The sequence below is a fragment of the Doryrhamphus excisus genome, linkage group LG22 (genome assembly GCF_037039965.1).
Source record: "Doryrhamphus excisus strain RoL-2023G ecotype Guam linkage group LG22, RoL_Dexc_Guam_v1.1, whole genome shotgun sequence".
NCBI classification, from domain to species: Eukaryota; Metazoa; Chordata; class Actinopteri; order Syngnathiformes; family Syngnathidae; genus Doryrhamphus; species Doryrhamphus excisus.
The window spans coordinates 705,646-724,705 of record NC_136378.1 but is presented as its reverse complement, the minus strand read 5'-3'; the positions used below and the strand labels follow the sequence as shown (position 1 = coordinate 724,705).

General features: G+C 44.8%; 1 protein-coding gene across 5 annotated transcripts in view; it reads right to left on the bottom strand.

Annotated features, from left to right (window-relative positions):
• pcdh11 (protocadherin 11) overlaps positions 1 to 19,060 on the bottom strand; it is a 136,045-nt gene that overhangs the window by 40,420 nt on the left and 76,565 nt on the right. For 3 of the 5 annotated variants that reach the window (XM_058063957.2, XM_058063959.2, XM_058063961.2), the window contains exons 5-6: positions 14,018 to 14,053; positions 7,906 to 8,104 (exon numbers count right to left, since the gene is read on the bottom strand). In XM_058063957.2, the coding sequence (XP_057919940.2) occupies positions 7,906 to 8,104; positions 14,018 to 14,053 (235 nt within the window). Of the gene's footprint in view, positions 1 to 1,812; positions 2,385 to 2,472; positions 2,511 to 7,905; positions 8,105 to 14,017; positions 14,054 to 19,060 lie in introns of those variants that run through there. The other 2 variants (XM_078788330.1, XM_058063960.2) reach the window with 2 other exon arrangements.

Here is a 19,060-nt window from a genome sequence, read left to right as displayed (position 1 = left end):
TCTGTTTACGCTTCTTTATCTGAAAGGGCCTTAAAGGCATGTGAGGAAGGAGAGGGCGTGTGTGGGGGTAGAGAGAGAAGGTGGGGAGGAGGGGGGGGGTGCACTTCCTCTAACCTCGTCTCAGCCTCGCTAATGCAGTTGTTAACAATAAACCCCACTATTGGTTACACTGAAACACAACACGTCCGAAGCCTGAGCGTAATGGCTTTATTGATAGACCAAACAAGATGAACTCTGACCTTGTGACAGAACGTCGAGCCGAGCGTCACAAATAAAGGGATGCTGTAATCACTTATACGGTATCGCACTCACATTTCAACAACCGCTGTCTGACCTCCTGAAGGGGCGATACAGTAATCCCTCATTTATCACGGTTAACTGGTTCCAGACGCCACCCGTGATGAATGAATTTCTACCAAATAGGATTCCGTATTTGGAAAAACCTGGTTACAACCTTCTATTATGTTTTTTTTTTGCATTATTAAAGCCATGAAATAGCGTCATCTTTACAGTTGTATTACCCAATATCATAGCTATAATAATAAAACTTGAGGCATTTAGACATACTGTAAATAAGTTAGCACACGTTGGCATTCATAGCGTACTTCCTGCATTGGCAATGGTCTCAATGTAAGGCTAAAGAAACAGGCTAAATAAACTAGTACACAAATAGAGGTGTTATTTAATGTTTCAAGGGCTTTAGAAGGTCACAAATTACAAAAATTTAACTACAAAATTATTCAATTCCTAAAAAAGGAATCCTTCTTTGTGGAAATTCATATATCACGTGATAAACGAGGGATTACTGTACTCTATTGCCAACTGATGGCACATTTTATTTCTACAGCATTGTCCTCTGAATAGCAATGATTAGGAGAGGAGACTTCGGTAAACAGCATCACTAACAAATGACCTTGAATAAAACATGGCGCACGACCGACGGCAGAATTCTTGAGAAATGTTGGGTGTTGTAAGGTGCTCAATTGGTAAAAGTTTAATAGGTCAGGTAAGTTATTATTTCAGGAGCCCTGGCTTTAAGAGAGTGTTTACCAGCAGCGCCATTCCAACCAGATGAAATGAAATGAGGATATAAATATTTACTACGCAGCCCTGAGCACCTCGTACCACACACGGTTGGCGAGCGACAAATAGCATGCCCGGTTTCGGTTTCAGGAGCGTTGCTTTCAATGATTCATGCTCGGTGTTAGCGAGATCACGTCAGCTCCACGGGATCAAGGAACAAAACTGTTCACCTCTCTCCAACCCAAATATTTTCACACGCCTCATATGCAGCCAGAGCCATATTCCAGTTTCGGAATCACAACAAAGTAAATGACCGAGGCCTTTGAGCGTTGGTTCTTGTTTGAAGTGCCCCCCCCCTATTGATCCCTTCCCAAAGCAGACATAAGACTTACCGAACATGTTAACAACCGAGGGATGACTACTTTAACTGTACAGGTCTTTGAAAGCCCGCTCAAGCCACAGCGCGACCGAGTGAATTTGAAGCAGCGTCTTGTTGAATCCAGCCAAGATTTCGGTTTACATCTTAAAAGCCTTTTGGATGAATCAGCGACATCATCAGGTACGTACGTAGGTACGATCATGAGACAAGCAAGATACGCAGAAAGCCAAAAGACAGATTGGGACATTCAAAGATCCAAATCTCCCAAAACATCAAACAATCCTTATGTACTAAATATTCATCCAACTTATTTGTTCACATTGAGCACAGATCAACAAACATCTTCATGTTCTGATTTCCATGACTACAAAGGGGTTCCTTTGCGCCATTAAAAGGTTGGAAAGGTGTAATGTGCTCTGGAAAGTCCAGGTTTATAGCTTTATAATATGTAAAGTATATAAACCTTCCCAGGAATATCTTTTATAGCCTGTCCTGTCCAAATCCCGATTGTGATCCCGAGTGTTTGGTTGTCAACATCACAGGAGACACCGCCGGGGGAACGATTACGCTCTGGAAAAGAGCTTTCCACCATGACACTTTTCAGTAGTTTGAAGGAGGGTGGAGAGAGATTTCAGCGAGCTGACTTGACTCCTCCAAATCAATAACTCGTCTCTCTCTCGGAGACGACTGGTGTGGCATTTGAACCAGATAAAACAAGGCTTCCCCTCCACCTCACCTCTGAGAACTGAGCACTTCCACCAAATCCCAATCGGTTGAGGAGGATACAGATGAGTCCATCTAAATCCCCCTCTGACTCAGCTCTAAACCCCCGCTGGTCAAAAAAAAAAAAAAAAGCGAGAGAGAGGAAAAGAGCTGAAACCATCTTAAAAGGAAGGGTCCAATCTATGTAGGTTAATACTCACTGTTGCTTCATTTAGCTCTGTTGCAGGCCCACTGGGGCAGCTGTAAAAAGTTCTGGGAGCTAGAAGGCACAAAAGCTTTTATTTATTTATATGAAGGCCAATATATGGCAGAGAGAGAAAACTGCTGCAAATGATGTGGAAAGAAAAGCCATTTTGAAGATGTTATCTCATCCATCGTGGGATAACTGCAACAAAAAGGAATAGGCCGCATTAGCATTTTATGCTGCGCATGAATGAAATATTCACAGACAGAATATCTCTGTCAACATGACCATGTCATCGTTGTCGGGGTGAAAGCCTATCTCCGAATCTGCCGCTTTTCAGGCAAGGGAAGTTGGACAGTGATGCAAATGGTACTTCATTCCGGATGGAGACGGCTGTGACGACCCTATTTAGCGAGAGATGGCGAAGGGATGGACGTGGGCAGAGCGGAGACGTGCTGCACTGTAGCGGCAAGCGCAGGGAAGGATGAGGAATATCGGATTTTACTGAGGACTAAACAAGAAAAGACGCAACGAAAAATGACAGACCGTACTGAATCAGACTGACCTGGGGGGGGGGCACCGACCATACATCTGGGCTATAGTTTTAGCCACGATGTAGGGGCGGCATGGAATGATATGAGGTTTGAGCTGCTCAATGTGGGGTTGAAACCCGATATGAACCACGACCAACATCGGCTGGATCTTTGTAGCTAATTGTAGCTAATTGTAGCTAACAGCTTTTCGCCATCACATGTGATGCTTCTTCAAATGTGCGATGATGTTGGCCACCACGGGAACCTTGTGCTTGTGGGAAACTTTGGACTGAACGAAAAACACTGCCACGCCACCGACATTACTCCCAATCTTTGCTAAACACGCTAGCACATGCTAGCATGCTAGCTTGTTGTGATCCAGCTACAACTCAACTCAACTGAATCCCCGAAGTCCTGCCAACATGACAAAGATTTATTGGCACACACGCAAGCACAAGTTTTGTTTATAATATGCATGCAAAGGTGGCTATAGGGGTGTTATTTTGTGTCTAGAGGGCTCTAATTAATGTTAATGTTTAGAAGATCATAAGGTTTTGTATGCTCTAAGTACAAAAATATTGAATTTAGAAATTAGGACACGTCATATCTGGAACATTAACATTAACAGTGATAAACGAGGGAATGCTGCACTCAAATCGTCCCGATATCTGATATCAATATCAAATATGGGATAATAAATCCTGCACGTGGATATGTTTTAGTCCACGTCCAACATGGTCAGCAGCTCAGACGGCACACAAGTCAATGAAGTCAATGAAAAAATGTCGAGTCCCATAAAACTGCGAACCAAGCTCACCCAACGGAGGTTAGCTTGAATGGGTCGTGTCTACGTGTAACCTAGCTGCCGATGTTGGAGAGGTGAAGGTCTGCCAGACATTAACAACACGGAAGGTCACCATACGATTTGAACGAGATGATTCCACCCGTCTTCCTACAAGCCGCAGCAACGACGGCGCCTTGAGCTTTGCACTTAATTCGTCCTCTGATGGCGACCGTAGTGAAAAGCGAAAGGTTGCAGCGACAGCCACCGAGGGACGTGCCATCGGAGGGACCAAAGCTTTCCGCGTATTATTAAAAAGGAAAGAAAAGGATGATGAAAAGCCAACTAGTCTTGCAAGAGTTCATCATCTCTCTAACCTGTGGTCGGCTAATTATCTGCTTCTTGCTCCAGCGGACGTTTAACTCTCCGAACAAGGGTCCTTCTTCGCCTCGGTGTCAGCTCGCTCTCTCCCCGGTCACTGATGACATTGTTACGCTAATTACAGCTAATTGTTCTATGCTGAATGGATTTGGTCACATTGCAAATGATATGCCATTGGTCAGTGTCGCAGAGTTTCCACAGGAAAGAAAAAATGATGGCGGAAGCGGAAATTTGCACAAATGAATGTAATTAAGAAGCACATTGGTTTCTTCTAATTGTGTCTGAGAAGCCTCAGAGTGAGAGTCAGATTGGACCCGCATGAATAATTCATGCCAGCCGCCTGTGCTTAACAGGATGTTGTCACATAATAGAGAACTTGAAAGGTAAAACACGTGCTTGTGTACTCAGGTTGGTACCGCCATGCTCCCATCACGCTCATAAAGCCGTGCCGTGAAATCCTTTTATTCACGGGCAGATTGTGTCTAGACACTCGAATTCCAGTCTTAGTGTAAGCCCGGCATTGGCTGCGAGACGTACAGTGGAGAGGTTTGAGACCTTGTTCAGAAAACCAATCACATGCTGCAAAATGTCTTTTGCACAGCAGATCAAGTAGCTTTTCCCGTACATTGGGAGAAACATCGTCGGGTGGGAAGTTAAGTCCAAAAGGTATTATGGACATTTGGGAGAGTTGTTACTCCCACATGCGTACTGCAGGCCGTTAATCAGATAAGCGGCACGCTAGCATCACGCGTGGACAAACCTCAGATACAATATTGCACAAAAATAATTGAAAACATATCGAGGAAACGTTGATTTAAATCTGTTATTCGTAGGAAACAATCACCTTTGGCGATACGTTTATAATACACGGTGAAGCCCGTTTAAAACCATAATCTTATTATAGTTGCCGTGTTTAAAGGGACTTTAAAAGGGGACGGGCTTATTTTAATAGCAGATTTAGATCTCAGACAGACAAGGTGTAAGCCGCTCATTTGAAAGCCATATGCCGCAGATGAAGCTACGCCACAGCGCTGTAAAGCCCCCCCCCCCCATGCAGCGGCCCGCTGCTGCTTTCGACCCCCCCAAAGTCACACAGTATCACAAAAAGTCCAGAGGAGACCACATCAACATATGTGTCTTTTCTGTGCATCCCAAAGACACAAAAGAGGTAAAAAAGGCAGCTAATTAATGCATGTAATGGGACACACCTATTTCCACTACAAAATGACGTATCATCTTTAATTATAGAAAATGTTTTGCTTGGCGACTTTAAGACGTGTGTTAGGTTTTCACGCAGGGATTGTGTATGACGGGCGAGTTCCACAAAAGTGCTGCACACTTTGTGGCGTAATGTATCAACTTTACAGCAACAGCCTGTACAATTAACAAAGCCGCCAAGCAAAACATTTGCTATAATTAAAGATGATACTTCATTTTACGACGTCAACAAAGCTTAACTGACCGCATCGCCGGGCTCCATCTGATTACGTTCAAACGCCCCAACCGCACCGCACGTTACCTACCAAGCCGACCTGCGTTACTCATGACCTTCTGGAAGGTCGTAATTGCAGCAAAAAGTACTTTTGATGATGAGTCATGTAGTTGTTATGATTAAGGATCCACCCGGTGAAAATGGCTGCCCTGATCTTCCACACATGGTTGCAGGAGGAGGGGCTTAGAAAAACATACAAACGTACCAACGTGGGACCAGAGCGGTGACAGCACATGACGGATGATGGCGGGCTGGTGAGGTAAGCCCGAAGCGGGGGGTGTGGTGGTGGTGGTGGGGGCGGCGGGGGGTGGGGGGTGTGAGGCCATAAAATCAACAGCGTCCTGACTCATAAATAATAAAAGCATAAAATGTCACATGAACTTTATTTCCAGAATGGGCGTCCTAATAAAGAGAAGAGAGGAGGAATCCATCGGCGTGAGAATGCCACCCAGATTGCCTTTGGGACCCCCCCATTATTCAGCATCAGTTGACATTCAGGTCCGAGGAGAAGCACCTTTTTGGAAACAATAAGCTTTTAATGCCCAAATGTGCCCGTTTCTGTCGGAGCCGTGACTTTTCTATCCTTTCTCGTTCTTCTTGCTTTCCAAATTGAGGCAACACGAGCGGAGATTGGTACCGCCAGGGCAGCCTGGTGCTCATTGATAAAACGATATCTCATCCATCTTGGGAAGCCTCTCATGACGCGCTCACCTCCCATAGGGTCAACATGCAGAGGATCCATCTTTTCACGCCTCTTAAGCTTGATTTTCAACTTCTTATCTCGACCTGAACTCGAGAAACTGTAGTACTTGTATTGATGAATAATATGCTAGTTTAAATAAGGAATGGGCTTCCATGTAAAGCTAATGTGCTTCAACAAATATTACCTCTGCAGGAAAGTGTAATAAGAGCAGGTGGATGAAATATGAGACGTTTATGTCGCTGAATATCAATGATGATGATGAACGAGTGAATATCCAACAGACAGGAAGCCGTTTGATCACCGCATTTAAACGAGGCGGCGCTTTAAGGGTGTGCGAGTGAGCCGCTCTTGTGAATATGAGATTTCTGGCCGGGACCTTTGCATGTAAATGAACAGAACGCCATCGACGGCATGTCGCCCGTCTCGTCTAATGTCGAACAAATGTATTCACAATCACACTCGCGTCGACACCCCCGGCCTGGACCTGTCAGCGCAGATGCTGGGGAGGCTGATTCACCAGGACTGTTGTCTCACTTACAGGATGACACAATAGCGATGAGGTGGATGAAAAGCAATTTAATTCTACCTGTCCGGCACATTTTTGGAGTTGTATAAGAAAGGAAGAAAATGAAGACACGCCGTCTCGTATTTTGACATATACTTCTGTAAAAGCGACTGGAGCCGATGCAGTACACGGTAAAAAGCAGCGCTGCCAAGAGAACGTCCAATCATATCCATGTCTGGTCCGGCGGGACCAGAATAAACACGCTGCGTATGTTGGTATGTGACAATGACACATTGACCGGGGGGCTGAAATAGCCTTGTTCCTGTTTTGTTGGGTTTTTCTCTTCAGTCTTCCCGACTAATGGAGGAAGGGACATCGGGATGCGTCTGATTGGGGTTTTCTTTTTCCTCCTCATCAGCTAATTATTTCTGTTTTCTTTTTTATGTTGTGTACGCTTGCGACTTCAATGCCCCGTTTTATGGAGCACATCAGTGGGCAGTAAACTAAACAGTGACAGCTGTCCTGTCAATTATTTCATTCATCTGGAATTGCCGCAGAAATTCAAGCTAACAAGCAGAACTTCCTCTTCAGCCGACAGATTAGCGCTGCACGCCGACACAACTTGGACATGCGACATGAAAGCGCCAGAATGTTGTGATTATTCTTGAAACCAAGAACGTCAGACTTGCCGCATCACAGTTTTTTTTTTTTTTTTTTGGGGGGGGGGGTGAAACCGGCTCATGATATTAGGACACATGTGGTATTTACTTACTTACCTAATCATAGTAATTAGGGTGCCAAGCAGAAACTATTGCATAATTGTTTTCAGAAAATGACCAAGCTAACTGTGTGCATCAAATGTTGCCTTTTTGCTCTATTTGTGCTTAATTTGAATGTTATTTTATTTCTACAATGTGCTGTGGGCCAAGAAGGCCCTTATTGACTTTTAGTTGACTATTAGTGGCCTATCATTTACATTTATTTATTTTTCATGTATTTATTTTTATATATTTTTCATACTTATTTAGCAGATACTTTTCTTTCCGGGACGCCTTACATTCACAAATTTGACTATGACCTCCATGCATGGATACAAGATTTAGGATGCCACATTAACATACCCATTTTGGTCGTGCGTGTCCTACTTGGCAACAACGAAAAGACCAAGCACGCTTGAAATGTAAGAAAAGTGAGGACTCACTGGATTCGGGGTCTGAGTTCCCGTCTCCCTCGGTGCGGCTGTTCGGTGATGTTTGCTCATAGTACTCCTCCTGGGGGAAGCTGAGCGGGAGAGCCTGGGAGGTGCTGGCCGTGCTGCTTGGCTCCGGATCGCCCAGCCCGCTGTCACTGCAGCTCTCCTGGGAACCATCCGGAAGATGGAAAGTCACACGGCGCTGGGTCTGGAAACACAAGTAAAACCTCTTTATTCTGTGAAAATGCTCATAAAAGGCCAACGAGCATTGTACTATGTAGAGGCCGTTCTTTGTTGGGCTGTACTTGTCCATGATGCTTTATGCTGTTTATACTGCATGTATGTATACTGAATGTATACTGCATGTATACTGCATGTATACTGCATGTATACTGCATGTATACTGCAACATGCACATTTGTCCAATTTGTCCCTTTTAAATGTGTTTTAGGGCACCTTATTTGTTAGAAAAAGGAGCATTACTAGCTTTGTAAAGGCACAGCCTTAGTTAAAGATCTCACGAAGGTGTTTGGATTCTATGCCGTTTCTATTTATTTGCATATTGACAGTCTCTCGTCCACATGGAGCTTTTTTAATTGTTAAATTGATAAAATATAGGAGCAGCGATCCTAACAATGCAAGAATAATCAGCGCTGACAGCAATGCGGGTTTACGGTTGAATAAGCAACGTGAGGAAATGTTTAAAGGGGAAACGTGTTGGGGTCGTTGCTATGACAACACTGGACATGTCATCATTACCTGCTTCCACTCTGCCAAAACACCTTTTACCTTTACCTTCACTTCAGAATCCTTTAGCGCTTTTAGCAAATCATTCTTTGCTCAATGGACGCACGGTTTTTAGGGTCACTCAGGGGTGTCCAAACTGCGGCCCACCATCCACTCCCCTTCTTCCAGGAGACGGCTCAAGCATGGGGTGCCGAGTACGGACACAGGCTAGTTTTAGTCAAAAAACGGTGATGTGTTGCATGCATTCGTTGTGTGGAAGGCTTTCGCCCGAGGAGACGGAGTAAGCTTGTTCACGTTTTTAAGAGAGCCCATTTGCCTCATCAGGTCAGCAAACTGTGGTTCCATAAACGGACGTAAAAAGTCCATACTGCCCCACATACTCCCAAACGTAGTCCATCGGTGGCATCACAACCAAAAGTGGCTGGCAGGCGTGTCAAAAATCACCGCTTGATTCACTCCTGTTATCGTTTTATTGTCTGGGGGGGCACCAAATTCCTTTGACTTTGCGGCATGTGGCCCCCCCTGGAGAAGGTGTGGACAGCCCTGCGCTAAATAAACGGCAATGCGTGAAGGTAGACGTTGGAAAGCTCTCAGGTTCACAAAGTACTTCCCTCAGAAGGGATGGGGCGGGGGCTGAGGGGGGGGGGGGGGGGGGTCTTTGCTTTCTGGAGACATCATGCTGTGACCTTTCTCTCGCGCTAAGAAAGAGAAGATGGGCTTTATTTCAAGGCGTCTGAAACATGTTTGTATTTTGTCTGGGAAAACAAACCCTTTACATCCGCTCGTAGCACAAAGGCGCAAACGCTGGCTTGATTTTGCACTTTGTGTGCTTTATATCTTTTATTTGGCGTTTAACACGGAGGGGAAACAGGGGAGCGGGAAAGGGGGGGGAGATTTGATCTGACATTGAGGTAACGGCGGTGGAAGCGAGCTTTGTCACAGTGATTATGCCGCAGCATGAATTCATGTCTTCACACCATTCCCTGGGTAACATCGTAATGCATCACACCGCCGCCGCTGCCGCCGCCGCGTAGGGACGTAAAGAACACATAAAATGTAATTACGCCCTCAGCTTCAGTTATTGCGCTGAATTTTAGTCATCCCATTATTCAACCTGATAAGAGATTTGGATTTTTGAGGGCAATCCGACCTGATTTTCCTCATTGCTATAGCAACAAAAGTATATTGGAAGTGCTGAATTAAAAACATCATTAACACATGCACCTTCCAGCCCTTGGGGGTGGGGGTGGGGGGGGGGGGGGGTCTCTGGGCAAACATATTTTTCCCCAACCAATATGGTGCAGATAACCCAGCTATTGTTCTTTGATCCCTTAATGGATTCAGGAAGGATCTGCTTTCCCTGTCAGTGATTCCCTTTGCCTTTAAATGGGTTGGCTTGGGAAGACTGAGACCCCGCCCACCAGGGTTGGAATGATGATGGAATGATTTGCCATTCACTTTTTCTGGCTTCACTGACAGATTTTCAAAAATATGCCAATGAAAATGAATAAATAATGCTATTTTGTATTAGAATATGGCCTGGTATTCATCAAAAACATGGATTTTTAAAGAAACGTTTGCATAAATTAAGCATGTCTACAAATGTCAAAATTAACTGAAATAAATACAGTCATCCCTTGCTATGTGACGGTTCAAATACTGCTTCCTCACCTCCATTAATAAATGATGGCTGTTTTGTACGCCATGGCTGAGACGGACACGCCATGGCTGAGACGGACACGCCATGAACACGCCATGGCTGAGACGGACAGGCCATGGCTGAGAAGGACACGCCATGGCTGAGATGGACAGGCCATGGCTGAGATGGACAGGCCATGGCTGAGACGGACACGCCATGAACACGCCATGGCTGAGACGGACAGGCCATGGCTGAGAAGGACACGTCATGGCTGAGACGGACAGGCCATGGCTGAGACGGACACGCCATAAACACGCCATGGCTGAGACGGACAGGCCATGGCTGAGACGGACAGGCCATGGCTGAGACGGACACGTCATGGACACGTCATGGCTGAGACGAACTGGGGAAAAAGGTTCTCATCTCATTCTGTGTGCAGTAATCCCATAGCCTGTACAAAGTGATGTAAACAAATAACATTGTAAAGGTGACTATAGGGGTGTTATTTCGTTTCTACAGGGCTCTAATAATGTTAAAACCCATATTGGGAAAGTCATAAGCAGGTTTTTTTATGCTCCAACTACAAATATTCCATTTATTAATATTAAATTCTACTTTGTGGAACTTCACTTATCACAGCCGGGGCTGGAACCAGTTAACGAGGAACCAGTGATAAGCGAGGGACGACTGTACGCCACGGTATTAGCGCCCAAGCTTGGATTTATTCTTTGCATTTTTCGAATGAGCGAAAAAGAGAAACATTGGAATGATTTGTAAAGAAAATGAAGAGCGTCAGCCAACATACGGGATTCCCTCCCAGACTTTTCCTTGTCTGCATCCCTAAGCCAGAGGAGCGATAGCAACAACACCTTGTCAGCCAAATCCTATAGATGCACGTGCCGTGCATGCCTGGGCTTTCAGAGCGTCTAAATATCAGCTCGTTCTCAAACAGCTTTGACAGGTGTTTCTCAAATGAGCGGAGCGTGCACGCAGAAGCCGAGAAGCAGGTTTCCGGCTTAAGAGTCGGCCCACTTATGGAGGCTTGGCGGCGCTACAAAAAAAGCATTCTTCCTCTCCACATGATTCTAATTATTGGAAACGTGTTTCGGCAGCGGCTTCCACAATCTATTAGAACAAACAGCTGTCCGTGACAATTAGGCCACCATCGTTTTGCATAAAGGAGAGTCTTCCGTCCCAAAGTGCACTTTTCCAGCCCATCCAAGCCGGTGCCAGGTGATTAGGAAGAATCATTGATTTGACGGCACCCGGCCATATAATATTCATGACAATAAATGACGTCGCGGCTGGCAAAGGTGAATACAAGATTGATGCTAAACGGCGAGCATTAAAGGCAAACAAACAAACATTCACAGAGGAGTCAAGGTGAGTGTTTTACTAAGCGCTATCACTTATTTAAAGAAGCTGCCAGAAATCCATAAAGCAAAGACAAGCTGTGGTAAGAGATATCAAGACCAAACAAAGCCTGTTCAGCCTGATAAAACAGTGCCTTGAGAAGTATGTACACAGAGATAAAATGAACAGGAGCGTGTGTGTGCCAAGTTCTGCCATAGAACAGGCCAGCCAATCCGGAACATTCCCTCTGGTTGCCCACCCGGGCAAAAAGCAGACGGGGCTGGATTATGCTTAGCTATAGCGTCAGACTTAGCTGTGGGCCGAGTAGCATTTGCGTGCTACTTTGGGAGGCGGAGGACGCGCTTTTATTACTGCTAAATATACTTTTTCATTCTAAACAGCACACAAAGAAAAGCGCTGAAACGTCCCGGTGTGAGTGATGAACAGGGCCCCGCTTAGGGGTGAATGGGGGCGGGGGGTAGAAATCAGCTCACGGTACACCCAGACCCGCCACCCGCCTGCATCCCGGCGCTCGGAGAGGTGAGTTATCTCCTCACGTGCAGGAAGAAAAGCCACCGTCCAAAAGATGGCGTGAACTGCAGTCTGTTCCGTGGAAGCCTTTGGGCTCACGCTGCCGGCTCCCCGACGCCTGGGGTGACTTGCTCGGGCGTCTGCTCGAGACGGTCAGTTTAGCAGGAACACACAAAGAGGAGGTGATGCTCGCGAGTGGGTCGGGAGATTAGTGGGAGACCGGGTGACAAATGGTTGAATTATTGATGGAATTGGGCTGAGTCATCTGAGGAGCGTTTAACAGAAATAGCTGCTGATCTTCTGAAAGACATTTGGTGGTTTTACAACACGACAGAAACTGAAGCCTAAATCTGATTAAATATCTTGGTGAAAAATCACATTATTTCCTTGTCCGTGTTTAAGGGTCTCCAGGAGGACCCGGGATGGACTCTTCACTACAAACGACTTTTGAGTTGGTCGATTTTTGACTTTATGGATGAGGAACATTAAAAACCTCAAATCTCAAGCATAAAAGTGTCCAAAATGTCTTGTTTATGTCAACACTTCCACATAGGGCGACATTGGAGCATAATCATCAGTGGGGTCAGTAGGCCTATTTTAGGGGGGCTTCAGGCCCCCTAAAATAATTTGATATTTTTTATTGATTTTTTTTTATTAATTTATTTTTTTTTACAAAAAAAATCTCTGACAAATTTCATATAATGGGGCAAAAGCAGGCTAATAAGCAAGCCGATATTCAGGCTAATACTAGCCTACTACTACTAGTAGTAGTAGTAATAATCAGAAGAAGAAGAATAATGATAGTAATAATAATAGGCTAATGAATAATATAATAATGATTATTATATCATTGATGACTGTCCACTGGACAGAATGTTTGCTTGGTCGCTTGAGCAGCGGTTTTGCAGTGTTAGAAGTTAGATCCCGCTTCTTGTTCCTTTTTTGTTTTTTTTTATTTTGTCTACTACATTCATTCATATCCTGTACATCTCCAGGCGGCTAAGCCCCCCCTGTCCTCAGAACCTAGTGACGCCCCTGATAATCATTCCCCGCCACGCTACTTTGGTTTTTGATGACTAATCAGTCCAGGGTGTTTCATGGTAACGGTTGGGGGCAGTAAGTCTCATCATGGACTTTTTTTCCACGTCAAAACATTTCTTATGAACTGAATCTCGATTCATTGAATCTCTGGCCTGTCATTAAAGTGCGATTGTGATGCAACAACCTGCTCAACCACGCAGAGACGCCATGAGAGACATTCAATCCAAAACCACAGGCTTTCTATGTCATTTTCATTTTCATTTCCAGTGTTATTATTATTACAATCGTGCTGGCCACAGGTAATTGTGTGCTACAGGTACTTTTTACCCTTGTGGAAGCGGCCATGATTGGCCAATCAACAACTGTGAACATATTTATTTGGTAGCTAACGGCGACAGACAATCAGGAGATGGGAAAATCTGGGATGGAATCTCCATTGGACATCTCTGTGTGGCGTTTGCATGTTCTACCCGTGGGTGGGTGGCTTTCCTCCCCCACCCCAAAAACATGTTAGCTTCATTGGCCACTCCAAATTGTCCATAGGTATGAATGTGGACGGGAATGTTTGTCTTTATGTGCCCTGGGATTGGCTGGCCACCAGGTTCTGGGATAGGCTCCAGCAAGAGGAAAAGCCATAGAAAATGGATGGATAGATTTCTACATGGGTAACTTTGAAACGGTGGAGGTATTTATTATAATATATGGTTGGTAATATATACTGTGTGAAAATGAGTTGATAAAAGACAACACACAATATCATGCCTTTGCCATGCAGGGGGGGGGGGACCTGCAATGAAGAGCGTGACTTACATTCACAGAGGTTATCTTCCCCAGTTGACAGGCCTCCTGCAAAGACAGAAGAAGATTGGCCTTAGATCAGCATCCGGGATTTACAATGGAAATGAATCACGTGCCAAGCAGGGAATATCTGCTGGGAACGTTCCAGCCTTCTTAAAGCCGTCCAGTTCAACCATCGACACCCTCATAGATTTACAGCTTTTACACTCTTTTTTTTTTTTTTTTTACTTGGAATTGAGGTCCAGGATCCGTATCGATTTCTCATTCGACGTGCAAAGCACATTTTTTGAGCTGCCCTCCCACCTTTGCAAAGGAATGGGGGGGGGGGGGGGGGGGGCACCAGCCATACCAGCCATCCTGACACCAGCCATACATGTGACACTTTGATAAAGATGTTTTCGCTACACGTCAAGGAAGAAAGCGAGTGGAATATCAAAGGAAGTATCAAAATGAACAATACACAGTCAAGCTTCTAAATTGGGAACAAAAGACATCCGTGAGCATGGAAAAAGAAATGAAGAAAAGAAAAAGCATCATCTCTCTGGGGACGGAGATAACTCACTGAGAGACAAGAGTATTTAATTTTTAATCACCATTTTTGTTTTCTTTGTACAGTGTATAATAATCGGAGCACATGGCTTGATTTGCAAAGAAAGGAGAAATCATCTGGCGGGGAAGAGCCGCTTAGACGAGGGGGGCGGGACCGATGGGGTGGAACGGTACCACAATGACAAGGAAACAAGTTCATGTCAAGCGATTATGCCGCCCTAATTGTTCACCCAGGGATCCTTGAGCAAGTCGTCATTCATTCCAAAAACACCATTCCAACTTAGTAGCCAGGACAAAATAAACACAAGCAAAGTTTGACTAATATAAAAGTGACACCGCACGATGCGTTTCCTGGCCCGGCGTTCGTTTCCTCTCAGTCTTCATTCTAATATGGAGGAAAGATGTTAAACAGCCGTGTGCTCGTAATGAGCTGTTGGTGATAAACATCTCCACCATATGTTCATGCATCATATCCTCTACGTGTACTACAGCTTTATTTCGCCCGCAAAGCAGAAAACCAACCAAAGGTTTGGAGAGAAACGCCTGGTTGCCAAACGGCTGCACAGATTCGCTTCTTCAAACCTTTTGGGGAGATTTGTGTGGAATATTCAAATTTAAATGTTCTGGGAAAATATACACGAGTCAAACAAAACCTGAAATTCAGAACATCATGTTTCAAACACGTATTGATTCCATTCATTTTGATGATTGATTATTTTGACTTGGATTAACTTTGGTTAAATAACTAGCAACAATGTGTGAATATTAAAATGTTTGTGACTGACAGGAATTTACCTTTTCCGATCTTTGGATCTTCCAAGTAGGGTGACTGCATTGCCCCAGGTCGCTTTTCAAGGGATAACAATACAGTCAATCTTAGAAAATGATTTGTAATAAGCCTGAAACTAACTAATTGGCTACTTTGGAATAACGACTTATTGAGCAGCAACCTTTATTCATACAAAACAAAAATGAATGAAGCATCGTATTCTTCCAATGGAGGCCATTTCTTCCCGAAGAACAGGATAACAGACGATTTGACCTCCCCTCCACAGTATATGCGCCCCCTCCTACACGACTTCCATAATAGCCGATTTGCATGTCGGAGTCGTGCGCCGGGTCCGTCTAAATATACTTTCCTTCCCCACCCGTCACGGCGTGAAATGTGCTGCGATGGAACGCCGCCGTGGACAAGGATAATGAAAGTAATACCCGTCATTCGGACAGCGTATTTGCATTTCTGAGCACGTTTGTCAGCTCCTTTTTCCGAGGAACGGCTCATTTGAATCCAACGACCGGTCATTTTAATTTGGAATTTTATTTAAGGCACCAGGCAGTTGTTTCTTCTCCAAGTGATGTTTTATTCAGCATCCGGTGACAGGCACTTCATGTTTGAGACCGAGCCGTCCAATTAAATCCATGCTAACGTGCACCAGGGATCTGAGAAGGTGACCTCGACATTCGAAATAGTACTACTATAGTACTACGTTTGATACCAGAGGTGACCCATGCGTGTCTACGTGCGCGTGTTTGCACGCACGCGTGTTTCGGCCTCTCAGACAAACCGTTGGAGTCGGATAGAGTTCGGCTGGCGATAAGTGCTTTTGTTGGGGGAGCACATCAAAGGCGAGTAGATGTCTTCACCAGCAAAGCCACTCCAGCTTTGATCACCCCAGGCACTCTGATCATTAAAATATTTGATAAATAATTGATGAAACCCCCAGACCTCATTGTGCTTCGCTTCTGTATCCAAATGCAGGCCCTTTTCCCAGCTGATAAGGTGAAGCATGCGAGGGTGAGATGATTCTACTCGCATTAATTGTATATTAAAATATTTAACACGCAAGCACTGAACATTTCATGAGGCATTCCTGCCCCCATAATGAGAGCCATTACAAAGCGTGTATCTATTATCCTGCCTTGATACAGACTGATGTTCCATTTTGGGGCTACAGTGCTTTGCATATGCTACGTGACGGTAAAATATTAGATATCAGTAATATGACTGAATATACAATCCCATCATCTTGTCTGCACCGGAACACTCTTTGTCCCAGCAGCGGCACCCAGTGGTTGTTAACAGGTGGGAAGCGTGGGTGTCCGTGCAAGGCTGAGGAGTAATTGGGAATGTTGGAAATGTGTGGCATGCATCATTTCAATGGAACGTAAACACACCACCGCCGACTGCAAAGGATGCAGGCACTGCTTTTAGAGCATGCCGCCGCCTGTCGCTCACATGACTGCCTTCGCTTTTCCACCACCTCCTGGAGCAATTTGGGGGAAATTCCTACTTCTCGTCTGGGGACTTTCTGTTCATAACTAATCTTAATTCTTTCTGTTTTGCACGAGCGTCGTCTCTGGAGTGCAAACAGAGGAATTGGTGAAGCTACGGTGAGATGCCTGCTGCAGCGCGGGGTCACGCCGGGTGCAGCGGGGCCAAATATGCCATGACGATGCAATGCACGTATTGTCATGAACTTGACATAGTCAGTAGTGCTGGTTATTTTGTGTGTACTATTAAGTGCAAAATGACTAAAAGGTAAAAACTAGTCTTCACACTTTTCAGGTGTGACATAAATAAATGAATAAATGACGTATTTCCACGGCATGCTGCGGGACAATGTGGAGGCAAAATGTGTGAACACTGCTTCAGCATGACTATAGATATAGATATAGTAGATATTTCCCATATTTTAGACAGTGTAGCCATGTGTATTGTATAACTGACCCTGGCCTGCCAGCATATGGCACAGTGTCTACCTTATTAATAATTATTACTAATGCACACATCAGACGGTGAAAATGACGATGCAGCATGATCAACCTGCACCTTCTGAAAGGTCGCCGTCACAGATGAGGAGCAATGATTGACAATGTGAAAGTTGCCTTACATAACCATGACGTCAAGGTCCTCGCTTTTGCTTCTTTTAAAAAATGATAAAGCTCTTGAAGCCTTCATCGTAAGCTCTCAATGTGCAATTAATTCTTCCAGTAGTATGCTTTCTGATCTCTGTTGGTAGATGACCACACACGGATTTGTCAGTGTTAGCCTATGAACTAATTTGATTTATGCAAAATGAATATTGTCAACAATTAAAGCCAGACTTCATTGTGAACATCTAGCTCAGGTTCACTGAGCATCATTGGTGATGTGTTCCAAAAAACTGGGAAATCTGAATGGCCCTGTGCATTCCTTCTCACCAAAATCGTCCGCCAGTTTTGCCATGTTCAGGGGTCGACGTGCTTTATGGCTAACTGATCGGGTTTGGGTCTGGAACCAATGAAGCGAGACACAAGAGGAATTACTGTCATGTCTTATTCTGTATTTATTATGAATGACTGGCTCTCCAAGTCAGAGCTTTTCTTCCTGCCACTCACGCACACCATGGAGCGATGCAGCCGTGACGCAGAGCCCCCCCCCCCAGTCTGTCATAAAGTAAGTCATCAAACAACAAAGGAGTTTTCAGATAACGCTGATCAATCAAGCAGAGTCATCAGCAGCTGTCGAGCAGATGAGAAATATGATATCTCGCAATCTGCTAATTAATTCATCGACATTGAAAACACTTTTCTTTAGAGTCTGGAATGCTAACCTATACTATCTTGGAATCTCGTCTTACGTAAGTGGATAGAATGACAACGTGAGCTCAAACTAAAAAAATAAAAGTGCATGAAGCCGCCTCGACATAGTTGGAGAACAATAATTTAGAAAGGGTTATGATGTGATAACTTAGAGACACACCGAAAGCCAGACAAGCCCCCCTCCCCCGGGTTCCCATGCTCCTCATAGTGGAACACTAATGAGATCTGCTGCTCAGCGCGTCTGCAGCCTCCCACATAACAGTTTATTTGGCTGTGTAAATACCTTGTTTGGAAGTGGCGGGAAGCGCAAGGAAGCATGTTTAGTGAGCCGTGTTTGCTGGAAGTGCCACAGCTCGCCCTCTAATTTTTCACATTTGCTCTAATTCCGAGTCCCTTCGGTCCTTCGGCGAGGCTGGCTGCGGAGTGCCGCTGTTCGCTTCAATTGATCCCGCAGCAATCGGTCAAAATAATGGTCGGGCGGGGATCAGGGCCGTGCCTCGGGGTTGGTCGCAACTCTTCAGCTGGGAGAGCAGCGCCTGTCCACAGTTGTTGGACATTGGACATGAATGACATCTCCATGTGAGATGATGCAAGCTTGATACTCTCGGGAAGAAGAACGTAATGCTACATTCCATGGTCGGCACCTGAAACACGAGGTGGCAGTGGGAAGATACCTTTTTCTGCTGATTTTCCAAGTTTATCTCCGTTCAAACATAAGCACAATCCAGAGGGTTTACTTAGAATAAAAAAATGTGTGTTCGGGTCAATTTTGACCCCTATATATTCATGTCAAGAAAAAGTAGAAAAAGTTATTTTCGGCAACAGAACTTTAGTATAAACTGACATCAAAAACCCAAACAGGTCCAGATCTTGGTTCACTGTACTTCTTGCCATTCTTTCCATGATCCAAATTATAAAAGTGAA